The sequence below is a fragment of the Setaria viridis genome, chromosome 7 (genome assembly GCF_005286985.2).
Source record: "Setaria viridis chromosome 7, Setaria_viridis_v4.0, whole genome shotgun sequence".
Taxonomy (NCBI): domain Eukaryota; kingdom Viridiplantae; phylum Streptophyta; class Magnoliopsida; order Poales; family Poaceae; genus Setaria; species Setaria viridis.
The window spans coordinates 22,431,650-22,451,093 of NC_048269.2; the positions used below are offsets into that span (position 1 = coordinate 22,431,650).

At 48.8% G+C, this 19,444-nt stretch overlaps 4 protein-coding genes across 4 annotated transcripts; 2 read left to right on the plus strand and 2 right to left on the minus strand.

Annotated features, from left to right (window-relative positions):
• Positions 1–19: 19 nt before the first annotated feature.
• On the plus strand, positions 20–2,785 carry LOC117864248 (uncharacterized). Its single transcript, XM_034748281.2, has 2 exons — positions 20–386; positions 1,741–2,785. Exons 1-2 carry the CDS (start codon positions 170–172, stop codon positions 2,697–2,699), a joined length of 1,176 nt encoding a protein of 391 aa, XP_034604172.1. The 5' UTR covers positions 20–169; the 3' UTR covers positions 2,700–2,785.
• Positions 2,786–4,120: 1,335 nt separating this feature from the next.
• LOC117864247 (F-box protein SKIP14) lies at positions 4,121–7,649 on the minus strand. The gene is made up of 3 exons (XM_034748280.2): positions 5,992–7,649; positions 4,535–5,327; positions 4,121–4,376 (listed from the first exon to the last, which is right to left on the minus strand). Exons 1-2 carry the CDS (start codon positions 6,841–6,843, stop codon positions 4,812–4,814), a joined length of 1,368 nt encoding a protein of 455 aa, XP_034604171.1. The 5' UTR covers positions 6,844–7,649; the 3' UTR covers positions 4,121–4,376; positions 4,535–4,811.
• Positions 7,650–13,933: 6,284 nt separating this feature from the next.
• On the plus strand, positions 13,934–17,109 carry LOC117865060 (trihelix transcription factor GT-1). Its single transcript, XM_034749137.2, has 5 exons — positions 13,934–14,550; positions 15,160–15,198; positions 15,294–15,425; positions 16,043–16,270; positions 16,719–17,109. The coding sequence occupies exons 1-5, from the start codon at positions 14,004–14,006 to the stop codon at positions 16,919–16,921; spliced, it is 1,149 nt and encodes a 382-aa protein (XP_034605028.1). The 5' UTR covers positions 13,934–14,003; the 3' UTR covers positions 16,922–17,109.
• A 230-nt stretch (positions 17,110–17,339) lies between these two features.
• On the minus strand, positions 17,340–19,094 carry LOC117865061 (mitotic spindle checkpoint protein MAD2). The gene is made up of 7 exons (XM_034749138.2): positions 18,790–19,094; positions 18,683–18,698; positions 18,416–18,546; positions 18,196–18,316; positions 17,980–18,083; positions 17,755–17,876; positions 17,340–17,644 (listed from the first exon to the last, which is right to left on the minus strand). The coding sequence occupies exons 1-7, from the start codon at positions 18,860–18,862 to the stop codon at positions 17,585–17,587; spliced, it is 627 nt and encodes a 208-aa protein (XP_034605029.1). The 5' UTR covers positions 18,863–19,094; the 3' UTR covers positions 17,340–17,584.
• Positions 19,095–19,444: the final 350 nt, after the last annotated feature.

Genomic DNA, 19,444 nt, shown 5'->3' on the forward strand with positions numbered 1-19,444 from the left:
CTCACGGACCCGGCTCCGCGCTGTCTCCGGCCCACTAGCTCGCCGCCGCCGGCTAGCCGCAGGAGCTCGCTGTCCTAAAAAAAAAAAGCCACAGGAGCTCGCCGCCGCCGCGCCGAGCCGAAATAGCCGGCGCGTGTTTTCGCAGCCAGCGAAAAAGGGGGCGCGCAGCATGAGAGCGGCGGCGAGCTCACCACCTCCGCACTGCTACTCGCGCCGCCGCCCCACGCTGCTGGACGCCCGCCATGTGTTCGACCACGTGCCGCAGCGGCGCCTGCCGCCCATGTCCGCAGGGCTCCGCGCGCAGCCCGCGGCGGCGTCCGTCCGGAGGCCCGCGCGGCGCTCGGCCGTGTCGGCGTTCGCCCCTGCCTGTCGCGCCGCTTCATCAGGTACTAAGAGTGTAGCTTTTATTTTTTGGCTTCCGCCTTGTTCAGGTAAGCTTACTGCTCTTGACGCAAGTGCTTACCTTTGGAGCTGCCTAATTTGTTTGCATGTTTAGTTCAATGGATTGTTAGGCTTGGTGAGGTATTGGGGGTTTAGGACAGTAGTATCTTTTTTGTGGCACAAAATGACAGTGGGTGCTCAAGAATGCCAGTAAACTTCAGTCTAGTTCGCAACTAGCATTCTAGCTAGCAAACTGTGAAATGCTACCAAGTGATTACCTAATTAGCCTAAACCAGGCGTCCAGCACATGTTGAATTTTGCTTGTCTGCTTTGAGGAGTAAGTTCAGGATATGACTCTTGGCATTAATGATGGAGTGTTTGAAATGGTAAAAATGAGGTGATGGAGAAAGAAGAGAGAATCTGATGATTTATAAGATCCCTGAGTTGATAATTATACCGCTATGTAATGTTGTTTTGTCTGCTGCCTGGTGAGCAAAATGAATTCAACTTTTCAATGTGTTTCATGTTTCAATGTTGTCCTGTTTGCAGTCTTGCCTGCTTCCTTTAGCCCCGTGGAACTAATTGTTCTTTTTGTTTTGATAATCTGTAGCTTCCATGAATTCTGGAAATGTACTTCTCTGTGCTTAGGCTTTATTCAATCATGTGACTTCACTTTAGCTTTGTAGGAGTAACTATGAATCTTTGGTTTGAGGAGAGTGACGAATTGAATATATGAACTCAATCACCACAACCATATGTTCTTACATTAGGAATTTTCTGTTTCTTTTTTGCCTCTTACATGGGAGTATGGGACAAAATAGCATAGATGATGGTTGATCTGAAATTGAAACTGGAATGAATTGCCTGATAAATGCAAGATGCCTTGAACTTGGAAAATGCTTAGATACACATACAGAAAATTTAAAGCATGAAAAATAGTTCTCTGTTACTTGTAAGTGCCAACCTTCCTATCTGGTTGGAACAGCATAGTAATTTACATTGGCTGGGTGATCATAGACTGTTGACTTCCTGGAGTTTGCTTCTTTGTAGTTGACACCATTGCTTGAGAGTCTGGGATCTCTGTAGCTAGCTTTCTTGCCCAAATCTTTACTTGTCCCAAGCAATGTCTTCTTGCTGAAATTGGGTAAGGTATAAACCCTTGCTTGCAATATTCTGCCATGCTTCATTCAAGAAGTGAAGCGAGTTCATATAAATGAAGCATACCATTGTCATGTACTGCATGTTCTGTGGTTAATCATTCTTGTTGAGTGCTTCCTACATGCTTTCCTAGATTAACTTCTCGCCTTTGTTAAGATACAGCATACATCATATTTCACATGCTCCCTAACCATTGAGCAGTTCCTTGTTTGTTTAGGACATTTCTTCAAATCCCAACAGCCTCTTCAACTCCTCGCGTGTGTTTAACTCCGTCTACATTCTTGCCATCAAGACGAAACTTTGAAGGCTATATTCCTCGAAGCTGCTCACGTTCATCATTGAAGATCTATAGCCGGCCATCACTGCTAACCTTGCAGCCATCTTCAGCTCTCATGGTGTCCTCCCAGCTCACCTCTTCTGACGTGGCCCAGCGGTCAGAGGAATGGTTTGCTCTCCGCAAGGACAAGCTCACCACAAGCACCTTCAGCACGGCCTTGGGTTTCTGGGCTGGCAACAGACGGGCGGAGCTGTGGAATGAGAAAGTTTTTGGACAAACGGAGATCAAACTGGCTGATGCGGCCAGGTCCGCCATGGACTGGGGGACAAATCATGAAAGCGTGGCCATAGAGCAGTATACAAGCATCACAGGAAAACTGGTGGGCACCCTCGGCTTTGCAGTGCACACCGAAGCCAACTCCAGATGGCTGGGAGCCTCACCTGATGGAATCCTCGGATGTGAGCTCGACGGTGGGATCCTGGAGGTCAAGTGTCCATTCAACAAGGGCAAGCCCGAGCTCGCCCTGCCATGGCGTGCCATGCCGTACTACTACATGCCGCAGGTGCAGGGCCTGATGGAGATCATGGGCAGGGACTGGGTGGAACTCTACTGCTGGACGCCTAACGGGAGCAGCCTGTTCCGGGTGCCCCGGGACCGCGCGTACTGGGAGCTCATCCACGAGGTCTTGCGTGATTTCTGGTGGGGCAACGTGATGCCAGCGAGGGAGCTGGTGATCCTGGGGAAGGACGCTGACGCGAGATCCTTCGAGCCGCAGCCCAAGCACCGGCTCACGAACCTAGTGTTGTTTAGGAGCAGGAAGCTGGCCTCCGAAGCCAAGCTGTTGTGTATGGATGTTGGCGGCCATGTAGAATTCTTCAAATGAGTAGTTCGGCCGATGATTGTACTCTATATTATGACTATTCTTTAAATTAAATCATGAATGAATGACTCTCCAAATTACTCGTTTCATCCCTTTTTATGTTAAAGAGTGTAATATTGTGCTGTGTGTTCAGAATTGACTCTCCAAGTTACTCGCTTTACATGTTCAGAATTGATGAATTTGCATTCCCTGAAATGAAGGTGAAAGGTTGAAAGGATATCCCAGCCTATGAACCAGGTGGATCGGCCGAACATAAAGTGCAGTTGTACTAGTTCTTTACTCTTATCCTATTTGACATAGCTTACTCTTCTTTTTCCCAAGTGGTTTCGTGGTACCAGGGACTACCTGCCTTGCCCATTGCAAAATTGCAATGCTTCTGGGCCTTTACTTCCGCTTGCACGCGAAGGAGAAGCAATCCGATGGGATGGGACAGCTGTTGCTTGCTTCCTGGATATTCTCATTCCCTCCGTCCCGGATGTCCAAAACGGCAAAACGGATTGATTGCTCCTCTTATCCATTCATCCAATCCACCTGCCGGTTGCTTCCGACTTCCGAGCTCTCAGGAATACTTGTCTTGCTCTTACCTTGCCTGTGGAACAAGCAAGGCTGTCTGGAAACCATCCACGCACGGATCATGTGGCCGGCACCTGGCATGCCACGGCCAGGGCCTAACCTGGTCGAGAACATCGGACAGGAGCCAGACGGCCAGACCAGTTCAAAACTCCAAACCAAGGCCTAACTGGCCGGTAAACCATGCGCTCGGTAACGCGTTTTTGCTGGTTATAGCGCAGCATGCCTCCTTTCAGTTTTGTGTATCAAGCCATGTGCTCAGGAGAGACCAGCACTTGTTTGGCTCAGCGTGTTTCCAGTGCGCCTCTATAATTAGAGTAGCACAACAAGCTTCTATTCTGGGAGCCAGCGCTGCTGTTCTCCGTCCACGACACAGAAACGCAGCACATTCCACATGTCGGAACGGAAAACAGACACCTTGCGCCTCTGGCAGGTGTTGTTTGAGCGACCAAGCGTCTTTTCCGTCCGGAGAAACGGGACCGGACGCTTGGTCACAGGAGGCAGCACTCAGTAGCATGAAAACATGATAGCAAATATAGCGAAGAGGGGACACAACCACAAGCTTCCGCATGCTGTGTTTCAACTTTCATCAGCATTCAGCAACAACGAAGGACGTCCCATTTATGCTCCCAGCAGCACAAAAAGGACGGCCACACTTTCAAAGCTTGCCAGGATGAGATCGCAACAGACAACCACCAGAAACAATCCTTGAACATGCATCTAGCAAAAAAAAAAAGGCACCTGAGCAAAATGATATCACAACGGACGTATAAACCACAAACAATCTCCGAACAAGCATCTGGCAAAAAAAACAGGCGCCTGAGCAGACGCAGGTGCAATAAGACTCCAGCAGCTAAGTTAGAAGTCAGTTTTTTATTTATTCGAATGTAGCTGGCACAAGTCAGATGGCACGATGTTTCTACAACACAGACAAGTAACTATTACATTTGTCCGATAACATAGTACACAGGTAGGTACATCAGATTTTATTTTGGGGGGGCGCCGAAAGCTAATATCTTCCATCTGAAGTTCCAAGAACATGCAGCATCAAGCAGCCCCACTCGAACAATCTTACACACAGTACTTCCACACTCTGAGCACTTCACATTCCTGAAACAAGAAAACAGAACATGGTAAGTAAATGCTCACAGGAGCTGAGGCTCTGATTTAGAGAGCAGTATTCTATTATCATGCAGACTGAACTAGTATAAAATTGCTACATTCCAAAAGAGGCAAAAAAAAATCATGAAAAGCATAGAATCACCTACCTCCATTGTCAGTTTGGCACTACCCACTGCTCGCAGTTGAACAGCCAATCCATCCTTTCACTTTTGTTTTTCTGGATTTTTTTCTTTTTTCTTTTTTCTTGCAAGCAAACACAATATATCCGCTGCACCTACGCTCATAGCAAAGTATACCTTTCTTTTTGTTCTTTTCCTTGTTAGAGATACTCTGTCAAGATGGCCCCACATGGATGGGAGCATCAACAAAAGAAATGCTATGTTAGGACTGTATCCATCCAATCCAATGGATAAGACGGAACATCTATTTTTCAGAGGGAGATGAATCTCCATGCGGCTGACAGATAGGGCAGATGTTCTCCAGAAGAAATGTCTCATGAAACTCATCGTCTATACATCTCCCACACTTTATACATCTCTTGATGCAAACAGCACACCCTCTGCAAGTAACAGATCCGCTGATCTTGCATTCCTCTGATGGGCAATCGAAAACAAGCTTGTAGTTTGGACAAAGAGGGCATTTCTCAATATCAAGAGCGTATTCATCATGAAGATCTGGCATGAAACCATCAGGAACATATCCACCGTGAGGATCTGGTAGAAGACTATCAGGATGAAAGATACGTGGCTCCTGTTTGTGCAATGCCTGCCCATTGTCTATTCGCAACAAGGACAATAACTCCTCATATTGCGCTTCTGATAAAGTGAAGCGGTTTGCAACTCTGAGTTTCTTAATACCAATATCTGCTACCATATTAAATGACCTCAGATTGTCAATAAGACCTTGGTAAGTCATCCGGAATGCGCCAAAAATGCCCAACTGTACCAAAAAAAAAGACGAAGCTCAGCAAATAGAGAATTGTGAATTACCCCTAAACTGGTGGCACAGCTTTTCTTACTGGCCCCAACATTAAAATGAAAAATTCTTAAGTCCTTAATTCAAAATTAATTAAACCTTCTTTGTACTCTTCAGCAAAAACATGCAATACTCTCAAGCTAACTGATACCAGTATACCACTACTGTCACAGAGCATGCATGTAGTTTCCTCAAATTAGTTTGAATCTGTGATCATGGTCTGGCAAATACATGGACAGATGAGTAAAATTTGCAAGCTTCCAGTTCATCCCATAGACAAAACATACTGGAGAAACTGAGAATATACAAGGCAGTAGCCTTGTTCCGAACAAATAACACTGAAGATCATATCACTAAAATTCAAACTGGATGTCCACAGCTGCAAGTACAAAATGCATTTCGAGCAAGCAGAACCATAATGCAATTCATTTTGAGCTATAATGAAGAATTTTTCCACGGCAGTAACAATCACATAAAATGGTGCAGTGATAACAATGGATTACCAAGAATTTGATATGATACAAACAACATTTGCTAGTAAGGTATAATAAATAAAACTATTCAACTGCAAGACATGAAGCAGTCACATCAGTTAGAAATATTTGCAAGAGGATTAAACCATACTAACCTTTGTTAACTGTAGATTACTTTCTAAAATAGCCTTCAGTCCCTGATCTGAGATTTCCGTGCAACCCTCGAGACTAAGGCACTGCAAAGAACCCAGGGACTTTTGTGTCAAGCAGAGAAGATCAGCATCAGAAATCTTCTCGCCCAACTGCGAGTCAATATGGATGCACTTCCATAAAAATGGTTCATTCCGAACAGCTGAACGCAATGACTTGCACACCATCTCAAGAGAAAGGATGTCACGTAAGCCAAGATAGCCCAAAACAAACACCATTCCCTCATGTGCATCATTTCCCTCTTGGACAGGAGCAGCATCAACTGTATCACAGCATGCCAAAGTTGCCTCGCAAGAGCTAGATGGATCCTCCATGGACCCAGCAGGCTCAAAAGGCAACCGTGAAAATTGGTCCATGCCTCCACCACCAGAGAGGCCTCCAAACCCAAAGGAGCCCTCAAAAACACCCATATAGCCACCAATACACGGCTCCGGAGCAAACACAAAAGCCTGATTGAAGTAATGATAACTCAGGTCGGCGAAAAGATCATCATCGCCACCATTTCCAAAATGCCCTGCACCGGACATGACAGTTAGGTCCTCGATGCAACTGGCAATCGCCGCAGTGAATGAGGTCTCCAGGTTCATCCCAAAGGGGTCTGTGGGTAAAAGATCCACAGGGTCGGACTCGTCCACCTCCTCCTCCAGCTCCAGCTCCAGGTCATCCCACCACAGCGAATTCACCCCGCAGGATGACAGCGGGGAGGCCTCCTCTGACCGGCACCCACACCCAAGCATCATGCCGGCACAATCATCGGTTGCCAGGAGCGGCGACCGTGATGAGCAATTCAGCGCCATGGCCTCCAACCTCCGTTCCACTACCTTCTCCTCTTTTGTTCTTTTTTTCTTTTTCTTTTTTTGACTATATCTACAGAGGACGAGAGAACACGGCCCTAGATCTCCTCAAAGAGAAACCCTCTATTCCTGGTCCGGGCCGATCAAAAAAACACAATCCCTAGGACCAAAAACTTCACCGAGCAATCTCGATCATGGATCCCAATCCAATCCAATAGCAGAGAAACTAGGGGCCCAAAAATTACTAAACCGAACCCCCTCCCCGACCAACCCCCAAATCTAATCACCCGACCTCACCATCATCCACTCAACCCTGATAATCACGCCCAAATCGCCAGAAAACAATCGCTCCAAAACAAGACACTCCACCCAGATCCCCCAACACAACCGGCAACAGTGGGGAACCGAAATCCCCAAACCGGTACGAAGCTCCTCGGGCGGGGTAGGCGGCGATTGGCGACTCGGCTGCAGGCAGATGCAGAGCTCCGAATGCGGCGGTGGTAGGACGGGCGGGGGTTGTGTCTGGGATTGGAGTGGAGACGGTGGCGCGCGGAAACCCTACACGGGACGCAGGCTTAGAGGAGCGGTGGTGGTGGTGGTGGTGGTGGTGGAGAGAAGGTGGTAGCGTGGGAGTTCCGCAAAAATCTCGAAGCCTCTTCCTGCCTGCCGTCCCCCTTGGCCTTCTTCCGCGCCGCGCCGAGGGGAGCGGAGGGGTAGGAGGGACCGAGGGAGGGGTGGGGAGGAGCCGAGGAGAGGGGACGAGAGGGTGTGGCGGCCTCTGCTCTGGTGGGGGCCGGGGCAGCGGGCGGCTAGGCGAACGCGATCTGGTTTTTCTAGTCGCGGGCTCGCCTTTTCGTTCGCGTTCTGGTGGGGATTTCCTCCTGATCTTCTCTCTCCCGGGCCGTGCGAGAGGGGGATTTCCGCAAGATTGCCCGCCCACCCGCCCGCCCGCGGCGCGGATTCGCGTCGTTGGGGTGCGGGTGGAGGGAAACTTGCGGCGGAGCACGCGAGGCTGGATTGGAGCCTGGTTTTGGAATTTCGGAAACACTCTGGGCTTGGTTTTGCATATCTGCAGAACTTGGGAGGGGGATCAAAGAGCGGGAGTGCATTGGATTCCACAGTGATAATGACAATCCTAAATTCATGGCCATTCTAGATGCCACGGAAGAGTCTGAATCCAAAAGGAAATGATTCGATAAGGTACGGATCGGCCAATCCAACCGGCGTGCCGCAAAAGAAAAATATATATATGGTAGAGCCACGCCATATATGGGTAGTGGCAAATCAAATGATGCGGGTGGAAATTTTGGGCCCACGAAAAATGTAAATATTTCACCTGAGATTATTCCATCCCATTTTATCTATCTAAAGTTTCACGGCAAGGATTTACAAAAAAGAAGTAATCAGAAAATATACCACACATGTGAGATTATGCATTATACTTCTTTAGTTCTTGCGGATACGATCCTCCCTCGATTTGTCGATCATCTTCCTGACACATCTCTAAGCGAGTAGTGACATAACAAAGGGATTTCTTTCTACGCAACAAAGAGGTAGAAAGGTGTCACCACCAACTATAAATGAATGATACATTAACCAACAATTAATCCAGAGTACATGGATGGTAACTACACCAAAGATCACATCACCGTTAACCGAGGCTACTTCTACTCTAGATCTAGTGTGTGGAGCTATTCACAAAGGAAACAATTGGCGAGTAAGAGAATAAAATAATTTCTTGGTAGGACAACGACGATACAAGAAAGAAAAGGTGAGCAAAAAGATTAGATCTACTTAATGGCACCAACGAGATATCTATACCTACCTTGGTAAGTCGTCCTTGCCGCCGCCGTCGTCGGTGCTAGAGAAAGAGAAAAGGCTAGGTTTACTACTCGACACCATCGATATGGTGGCGCTGCCGCTCGAGAAAGAGGAGTACGGGGATGGTAGAGTTGATATTGCGAGTCTCACAGGAATACATGTAGTTGCCTTGGTAAGCCGACGGCGTAGAAGAATGAAAAGGGAGGAAAGGCTAGGGTTACTCTCGCGACGCCGCTAAGATATTTATAGCGGCATTGAAAGACTATCGACGGCTAGGATTCCTATCAAGCAATACTGAGATATCTGTAACGGATTTGGTAGGACGGTGGCACCGTAGGATAGTAAACGATGGGAAGGGTAAGGATTACTGCCACGTTACCACCGATACAGTAATAAAATGGAAAGTACTATTGTTTAAAGAAAATTTATTTTCTAGGGACGCAATAAGACGCACTTTGCTCCCCAAAAGCCTCGGGAATAACATTTGCCACCTCTGCACATAAACGCGTGTTTTCATCAGCGCCTGGGGTGTTCTTTGCAAAAGCACCAGAACCATTTGCCCGTTCCTTCCCTCCACTCCATCCGCGCGTCCCCCGGGTTCAGACTCGTGGTACCGCCGGGCCTCCGGTCTCGCGCCCTGCCACGCGGGGGCCATTCGCTGCCACGCGTAGAGCAGGCTGACGCGTGGGCCACCGCTGACGCCCACGCTCCTGGGCCCGCGCGGCTGCGCACGCCAAACGGCGGGTGGATTTACGTGACAGCGGAGTGGCAGCGAAGCCCCCAGGGGGATCCCCCGGATGCGCGCGCATTCATGGATGGAGCGGGTTGTTGGGCGCTGCTCCTTACACGTGTTCCCCGCCGGCCACACGTGGATCCGCCGTGACGGCGTGCGTGACGACGCCGGGCGGGCGGCGCTGGATCCCCGACGATAAGGCCTGCGCGCACGGGCCGTGGGAACGCAGCGCGGCCTACGGTCTACGTGATGGACCGGTTCCACGGGAATCCTTTTCTTTCCGTGTCGCGTAGCTGTTTGAGAGGTTCAGCATGGGTTCACGTAAATTCAATCGTACCAGATACGCTAGCTCCCTCACGCCATTTTAAAAAGATTGTGATATTTTCTCCATCTTTTAATGCAGCAGAAGATATCCTTTCTTGGTTCCTCCCGGGAGATAGAGATTTCGAGAGAGTAATTACGAGATTCTATTTTTTTTAGGGCGAGTTATTATGAGATTTTGCAGAAGATCTTCTTCCATCCTCCTTTGGTTAGAGCAGAGACCGAGAACAAAACAGCTTCCAACAGCAGCAGCAGTAAATCGTGTCAGGTCGGTTAGATAGAGGACGTCGACAGGAACGTGTTGCTCTCTGGTCGAGGATCGAGACGTGGTACTAGTAGTCAGCTGTCGTGCGACGTGACAGAATCCGTGGGGAGGAAGGCACCGGTCTGTCTCAGGAAGGCAAAAAAAAAAAAAACCGGCGTGGTAACTCCTGGGTGCCGCACCTGCTGCTGCGCTGCACGAGCGGGGCATTTTTTGGGGTGTCGCATGTACATGTACTACAGAGTACAGAGCAGAGAGCTTCTCGGCTTTTCCTCGCACGTCACCCCCCCGCAGGCCCGCACCAGCTGCCCGGCCGCTGACAGGATCACGGTACAGGACGGCGCATCTGGCTGGAGCTGGTCAAAAGGCAACGGACTCCTTTCCCCCGGATTCCTTCTTGGCCAAGTACTGCCGCTCCAGCCTCCAGGTCTCGGCGGACGGGTAAAAAGAGGGTGCGGCCTCTGGTAAGCGCTGACGCGCACGGGCGCGTTGCGTGTCCGCGTGCGGCCGAGGCGCCGACGCCGACGCGGGGGTGTTTGGATACACCACATAAATTTTAGTACCCGTCACATCGGATGTTTGGATACTAATTAGAAGTATTAAATATAGTCTAATTACAAAACTAACTACACAGATGGAGTCTAATTCGCGAGACGAATCTATTAAGCCTAATTAGTCCATGATTTGACAATGTGGTGCTACAGTAACCATTTGCTAATGATGGATTAATTAGGCTTAATAGATTCATCTCGTGAATTAGTATAGGGGTTCTGCAGTTAGTTTTATAATTAGCTCATGTTTAGTCCTCCTAATTAGCGTCCGAACATCCGATGTGACCCCTCCTAAAGTTTAGTACCCGCACCCAAACACCCCCGACGCCGGGTGGCTCGGTCACGGTCAGGGTCGGTGCGTGCGCCGCCGAGATGCTGACGGCCCGACGCGCTGACGCGCGCGCGCGCAGAAAGCCGAGACGCTGCAGGCGGGCAGAAAGCCGCATCGTTTTGGCGGGTTTTCGTCTGCCAACCAACTACTGATCCGGTGGATCCCTATTCCCTCGCTTACCTGCAAATTGCAAATGCTCAGGCAAAGGCAACCCAGAAAGGCGTTGCGCTCGAGCTCTGTTCGGATCCAACGACTTTCGGAGTCTCAGAGCAACTCCAAGAGACTGCTAATCTTACTCCCAATACCTTTTTTAGGAAAAAAGAGAGAAAAAATGAACTCCAACAATCCACCTAAACCTTCCCCAATTTTTTAGCAACGCTAAAAAACAGCCTGCCACCGTGTATATTTTAGCGTTGGCGTTCCTCCCCCAATCCTGATTCCCGCACGCCCACGCGTCCCTTCCGATGGGCCCAATACGATGACGTGGCCTGTGTTTGAAATATTGGGGGCTATTTATTAGCGATCTGCTGTGGACTGATATATTTTTAGAGGAAATATTTTTTGGGAGAACCCCCAATACATAGTTTTGGGGAAGAATTTTTTAGTATTCTCTTGGAGTTGCTCTAAGCATACTTAGTTCCACCTCCTAAAATCTTTAACTCCTAAAAAGTGACTAAAGAGTCAAACATATTAACTAAAAGTGACTAAAATTTTGCTTCAATTCCTTTAAGAGCTCCACCCCCTCCTAAACTCCACTCTGCCCACCCGGCACCCTCCCACCCCCGCGGCCCCGCCCGCTGTCCCTGCGCCCGCATGGCACCGTAGCGCCCCGCCGTGCCCTCCCTCCCACCGCATCCTCCCTCCTCCACGCCGCCAAATCCTCCCAGCCCCACCGCCGATCCCTCCCTAGTCCACGCCGCCGCCCGCGGCTTCTCACCGGCAGCCGCGCCATCCCCCGCCGGATCCGAGGAAGGATCCGTGCATAGATCCGTCCAACCCCCCGCCGCCCGCAGATCCATCCTCTACGCCGACGGCCACGGCCTCCCCCGCCGGCCGCGCCCTCCCCCGCCAGCAGTCCCCGTTCGTGGCCTCTGAGTCCACCGCCACGCTCTCCTCCACCAGCGACGCCGACGCCAACGCCTCCTCTTCCTTCGACTGGTGCATGGCTGGTAGTCGTCGCCGTCGTGGCGCCCCTAACGGCAGAAGGAGGCCGTCTGCGGGCTGGCAGCGCAGGAGGGCCACGGCCACGACGTGTCGGCCGCAGCGAGCTTGGGCTTGGAGGAGAAGAGCCGCCCTTCCTCCACATCGTTGTCGGTCCCGGTTTCCCCCTCGTCGCTTGTTGGAGGTGTACGCCTGTAGAGAGAGAGTTGCCTGCTATGCAAGCAATTTTTTTTGCAACCACTCTCTAGTTGTTCGAAGTAGTGGTGTGGGCATTGTTGGTCCAGTAACTCGTCATGAAAACTATGTGTTTCTCCATCAAATTCTTAGAATGCGAACCTTGATATGCCTGGAATAGAATGGTTACTCAGCCCATTTGTGCTTATTTGGTATTGTTGTTTGCTTTTCTGTTGATGCCTACTTTGTCTCTGCATTGAGCTGTGTTATGATCTTTAGATTCCAGTGGTGAGTATGGCACTAGCAAGCGCAGGGAAGAAGAGGCGTCAGGCAGAGAAGGAGTAGGGGCATGGAAAAGGGTAGCATGGTCCTTTTGCCACAGTATTTATTGCCTTTAGTCAGTTTTAGTCACTGGAACCAAACAATATTTTAGGAGCTGACTAAATGCTGACTAAAACTTCTAAGAGCTAAAATTTTAGGAGCCTAGAACCAAACAGGCCCTATGTCTGCACCATTTTGAGCGCTGCGGTTATGATCCGGCAATGGCGATGTTCTTTATTCGCGGATATGATCCGGCATCAGCACCCGTGGGTTGTTGATCCCGGCGGGCACCATTTCAAGATTTAAATACCGTGAAAAATTTTAACCAGCAATTTTTAAACTTTGAATATTTAAATATTATATTTTTTAATCAACGATTAGTATTAAAATAAACTCGATCCAAACACACTTGTATGTAATTAATGGAGAAAACACAAACTCGGTGTTGGATGTCCGGTTTTATTGCAATGATCGCTTGGCTACATGCGCTCCTGATCTAGGTAAAGGATTTTTCACATTTTTTATTAATCACTATTCTATTTACTTTGACCTCCAAACATCAACCTTTTTTCATCAAGCGGTTGATAAATGATCATCAAGCCATTGATAAATGATCATCAAGTGGTTCTCATTCGAAGGGTAAATCAGCTAGATCACTACATGCCGGGATTTATCAATAACAAATTTCAACCGTCGCATCTAGGACGTCGAAGGGGTTGAATGAGGGAGAAATGCATAATTGGAGCAACAAAATATGATACATCGAGAAGAAAGAACGACTTCAGCCTCTCGCTTCTCGGTTAATCGGCTTACATACCATGACCGTATTGCCTCACTGTGGTCACCCCACCCCATTGATGCAGTTTGCTACTCCCTCCGTTCCAAATTTAAGTAGTTATACATCTATATAAATGTTATGTATCTAGAAAAGCTAAAATATTTTTCTAAAACAAATAGTAATTTGGGACGGAGGAAAAGTACAATTTAAATTTTGAAGCCACAATGGATTCCACCGCACCCCGTGACGTTATGTTGCTAACCACGGGACAAAATTGGTGTAGGATTCTTGATCAGTTGGCTATCCAGAAGCCTGGACAAGTAAATTTTTTGAGAGGGAGGTGAATATGCACGCTACGGTCACCATTTTATTTCCTCGTGCGGTCGTGCCAACACAACATAAAAGCAGTATGGCGAGCTTGGCGCGTGGCTTGTCACTCGTAAACTACGGAGTATAAGCTAAGCTGGGCCTATTCTCAGAGGCTAGGTCGGTTTGCTCTTCTCTGTACTCGTAAGCTCGGCTGGGCCTACATTCATCAGAGGTCCATCCATTCGGGGAAACCACGAACCCTGCCTGGCCCGTGGGCCCCCGTCGCCGCTTCCCAGTCCCCCTCACCACCTCGCCGTTCACCTCCCTCTACAGCACACTGCCACTCCGAAACCCCAAGCGCCACCGGCTTCCCCCTTCCTCCTCCCCGCGCCGCCGCGGCGATGCTCCTCTCCGGGCCGCCGGCGGCGCCCACTCCACCGCTGCTCCTCCCGGAGAGCAGCGGCGAGGACGGCGGCCACGACTCCTCCTCCCGCGCCGCGGCGGCGGCGGGGTCGGTGCCGAAGAGGCGCGCGGAGACGTGGGTCCGGGAGGAGACCCTCTGTCTCATCGCGCTGCGCCGGGAGATGGACGCCCACTTCAACACCTCCAAGTCCAACAAGCACCTCTGGGAGGCCATCTCCTCCCGGATGCGGGACCAAGGGTTCGACCGTTCCCCGACCATGTGCACGGACAAGTGGCGCAACCTCCTCAAGGAGTTCAAGAAGGCGCGCAGCCACGCGCGGAGCAGCGGCGGCGGCGGCTCCGGCGCCGGAGGGAACGGCAACGCCAAGATGGCGTACTACAAGGAGATCGACGACCTGCTCAAGCGCCGTGGGAAGGCGAGCGGCAGCGGCGGCGGCGTTGGCAGCGGCAGCGGCAGTGGTGCCGGGAAGAGCCCCACATCCAACTCCAAGATCGAGTCCTACCTGCAGTTCGCGACAGATAACGGTGCAACTCTGCCTTATGATAGAGATTTTTCATGCTTTGCAAGATGATGAAACGATGACTAGATGTGTCTTGAACATGCAAAGCTTTGTGTCTTAGATACAAGCCAACCATTTTGGTATATGACAGTGTGCATTTATGCTATTGCAACGGTTTGTTAATCTTGTAACGCCTCATAGTAACGTAAGGTGTACAAAAAGGCCTTAATGTACAATTTCTTAAAATTAAGATTAATATTGCATAGTTCATTGGTGGACCATTGGTACAGATGCGTGCGTAAATTATAAGGCTAGCTAAACTTATCAAGCTTACTGAGCTGTTTGAGAATATATGACCTAGATATAGCGATAACACTAATATTACTTATGCAATATGCATTTGTTTTTGTTTCCAAGTTCGCTTGTGTAGTTGTGTTTTGACGTAGGGTGTGCGCTTATGTGATAGCTTTGTGAATCATATGGTGTGTCTCTCATATGCCCAAGTTACTTTTTCATTAGTAAATAGTTTTTGATATGCTAAATGGCTGAATATTTGGGCTTTGTGCTTTATTTGATTTTTGGTTGCAGTACTTTTTGTTAGCTCATGGACTAATATTCTCTGCATTCAATCTAGGCTTTGAAGATGCTAGCATTCCCTTTGGACCTGTTGAAGGTACTGAGCTATCCTACGCATGCAACAATACCTGTTTCTTAATTTATTTCATGTAGTATCTTTGCGAATTTCTTGTTGACTATACCCTTTTATAGCAAATGGTAGATCATTGCTGAGTATTGATGATCGTTTGGAGGACGACAGGCATCCACTTCCGTTAACGGCTGCTGATGCGGTTGCAACCAATGGTGTGAACCAATGGAATTGGAGAGATACCTCAACTAATGGTAATAATCTGCACACATAACAAGTTAAATTGACTTTGGATGAGTGTCCTGTAACTTCTCACTGCTGAGAATTCGAGAAATTGCTACAATTTGAACTGTTGCTATCCCACTGTTTGGTGTACGAATTGTGTTTGGTTTAACTCCTTGTCGTTCTAATAAGCCCTATGGAAACAGAAGGTCTAAAACTTCTGAACTTGAATAGAGCTTATCTTTCTTATAATCTTCATTGGTGTACTTTATGGAATTTGGCTGGGACTTTTAGCTCTCTGTGTACTATCTTTTACTATCATTCAATATTATGTTACATCCACTGAGATAAATCAGCCACCTAGAGAGATAACATATTTCTAATTAGTATTTTGAGATGCAGCCTTCAAGATTTCATGTTTTATTGGGTTCTATCTTGAAAGATGGGGATATCATGTGATAAGTTTTTAATATGTCCCCTTTTGAGAAAAGGGTTCTCAATATTGGCAAGGCCTTAAATTCTACTAAAATTGATTTCTGGCAGCAATTTGCAAAAAGCATTCAGTATATGGTTCAGTAAAACTGGTTAGTTCAGTGATTATTATGATTAATTTGTTGCTGTATTTGGAATTCTGCATAAATCCATACAGGTGGAGATAATCAGGGCACTTTTGGTGGAAGAGTCATTTTAGTCAAATGGGGCGATTACACTAAAAGAATAGGTATTGATGGTACAGCTGAAGCAATTAAGGAAGCCATCAAATCAGCATTTGGACTTAGAACAAGACGAGCTTTCTGGCTTGAAGATGAAGATGAGGTTGTCCGTACCTTGGACAGGGATATGCCAATCAGAACATACACACTTCATCTTGATGATGGTAATTATAAATTCTCTTCTCGGCCGTAGAATGATATTTTTTACTTTCTGAATAATTAGGAATAACATACTAGAACAGTGTATGGGTGTAGGGATTCCTATGCCTTGTCAAGGGAAACCTTGAAAATTCGAAAGAAACCATGAGTCAAGGCAAATAGTCCATCACTACATGATAATGATTACTCTTCTTTCATTTTGGAACTCTCTTTCCACATGGATATAACATAGAACAGAGACACCAAAAAATTATGTCACCTATGTTGTTTTGTCTCGTATGAGATCTGCACATTAGGTTAGTAAAGAAATTGTTGTTGACAATGCTTCTTACAACTTGTGTTGTTTGGACAGGGGGACAACCAATAGGGCTTTATCATTTCAGATGCTTTTTAACTAATCAAGTTTTAAGTAGTGATAATCTATTACCTTTTTGGTCTTTCCATTTTTTTCAGGTGTGACAATCAAACTCTGCGATGCAAGCCGCATGCAGACCCCAGAAGACAAGACGTTCTACACCGAAGATGACCTCCGAGATTTCCTTGCACGGCGTGGTTGGACACTCCTCAGGGAGTATGGTGGCTACAGAAATGTTGATAGCCTGGATGATCTCCGCCCTGGTGTGATTTATCAAGGGTTGCGGTCCCTTGGGGATTAATTTTGCAACATCTGCCTGGGCAAGGCATGTAATGTGTGCCAAAGAAGCATAGTATATTACTACCATTTAGTGTAATCTAAGTCAGCCATCTTTGTTCTCTGATATATGTAAATGTAGCTGATGACACTGTTAACTAGAATGTATAGCCGATTATATGCAATTGGAGTGTGCAGTAAGTGGTTTTCGAATTCACTGTGTATCAATGTATCTTCCCTTGCATGAAATCTGCAAGAAAAGGACAACTGCTTCTCGATGAGAAACGGTTCTGCAGGAGTGCAGGATCCAGGCAACTATGGTCTTTTCTCAGTTGACTCCAGCACATTGTGTCCAGTACCTTAACATTTGGCAAATGGCAAAGATAATTTCGGTACCTCACCAGCCCAAGTAGGGACAAGTGATGAAAGGGTAAAACGGCATATAAAAGATAGTAAATGAGTTCCTTTCACTAGAGGGGAATTTCAATCTCAGAATTACATATGCCTCCCCACTCCCAGAGGTTTAGAGATTTCAGGGAACACGCAAGAAATGTCACAGGCATCAGACTTTTCTTTCACCCCAAAGCAGTAGTAGCGGTAGACTAGTACAGCACGCGCCTAGACGTGAATAAATGATTCACACAGCCTTCACGCCAAGAGCAGGGTATACTTGATGCTCTTGAGAACTTCACTCCTCGTCGTCCCACTCGTCATTCTTGTACGAGACCAGCGTGTCCACCTTGTGAATCTGCAAAATCCATCACAGGAACGTGGCTCTCAGCAATCGAATCGAGCACCAGCAATACCGAAGACCCGATAGACGGATCTAAGCGAGAGAGAGATGTTGCAGCAACATACCTTGGTGTCGAACGAGTGCAGCTTGACCATCTGAGGGTTGCTGATGAGCTTGGCGTCGCTCTCGACCCAGGTGCCGGGGGCGTCGACATCCGTGTCCGTGTAGGCCAGCACGTCGAACACGCCTGGCAGTACGACGCGCGAGGAGAGGAAATTAGAGTGTCACGGTTGCAGTCCGGGTTCTAAAACAGGCGAGGATTAATGGGGGATGTCGGTTCCTGTTCTTACATGGCTCGTCGAGGCAGGGGAGGTAGGTGATGCAGGACGCGATCTGGCGCATGATGGCCTGGATCTCCCGCATGATCTCCTTGTCGCTCTTCTCCTTGATAGCCCTGACGAACATCAGAAGAAGACGTAATCAAGCCATGACACAACGCACGCCGGCAACTTTGGATCGGTCAGGGAGAGGGCGAAGATGGGGATAAGAGCGAGTGTGGCGCGCACCCCTTCTCGACGACCTCGGCGTCGGTCACGATGTTGAAGTTCCAGCGCTCCAGCACCTCGTTGGTGGCCTTGCTCATGATCACCAGCACAATCCTCTGCAGCTTCCCGGCCTCCAGCCACTCTGCAACATCCAGCGACGGGAAACCAATGAGTAAACACCAGCACATTCGCGAGCAATCCAAGGAGGAGAGATCTCAGATGGGACTGGGAAGAAACCTACCTGAGAGCTGGGAGGTGAGGCTGGCGATGAAGGTCTTCACCCCCTCGTCCTGCGTCAGCAGCATGGTGAGCCCGTACTTCTTCACCTTGGTGAAGCTCTCCTCCGGGTACACCGCGCGGTTGTACAGGATGCTGCACGCCACCAAAAACCAAACGGAACTGGATCAATCAGCCAATCATAAAACCCCAAACCTTTCTCACCGATCTAATCCCCGGCGAGTCGGCACAGCCGCCGCCGTTCGCTCGCCCGCCGGACACCCTACCGTACCTATTCGCCGCGTAACCTGCGATGCCAAGCGAAGCATTCCGTCAAACACCCGCCGGGTGGGGATCGGGACTCAGGATAAAGAGGAGGAGGGCGGCGCCCGAGCGTACCGAAGAACTCGCTAACGATGGCGGCGGAGCCCCGCAGCGTGATGATGTCCTTGGACGCCGTCCGCGACGCCATCTCTGGTCTCCTCTCCTTCCCTCCCTCGCGGCCGCGCCTCCGGATCCGCCTCCTTTCTCCGCCGCGCGCGTGCGAGGACAGCTCCTTGGGAATGGGAACGGAAGGGGAGCAGCAACGGCTAGTGCGGCGGCGGCGCAGTGCGATGGGGACTCGTGTGTCTTTCCGGAGCGTTTTCGAACGGGTCGACACAGGTGGGTGGGATGGTGTTCGCACGGTGGTGGTGGTGGTGGATGGGTGCGGCCGTGCGGAGCACTTTATAGGTGGGCCGGACCGGCGCGTCCAACGGTCGTGTGGAGTGGGCCACGAACTGGGCTTGGGATGGCGCGATTCGGCCGAACTGTTTTTTTAATTGACTCCACTGTCCTTTCTTGTAAAACAGAGTCATTGACTGATGGTACCAGTGTTCGAGATCATAAATTACCACCCCATCAGAGCTACTCCCTTCCTCAATGGACATGCATATTTTTTTCAAAAAATAATTGGAAATATGAACAGAATTTGCCTTCCCGGAGAAGGTTGCCAGATGCTGAAAACCTTTCAGAAAGTTCGAAGTAGAAATTAGTCAGTCGCATTTTGTTTCGA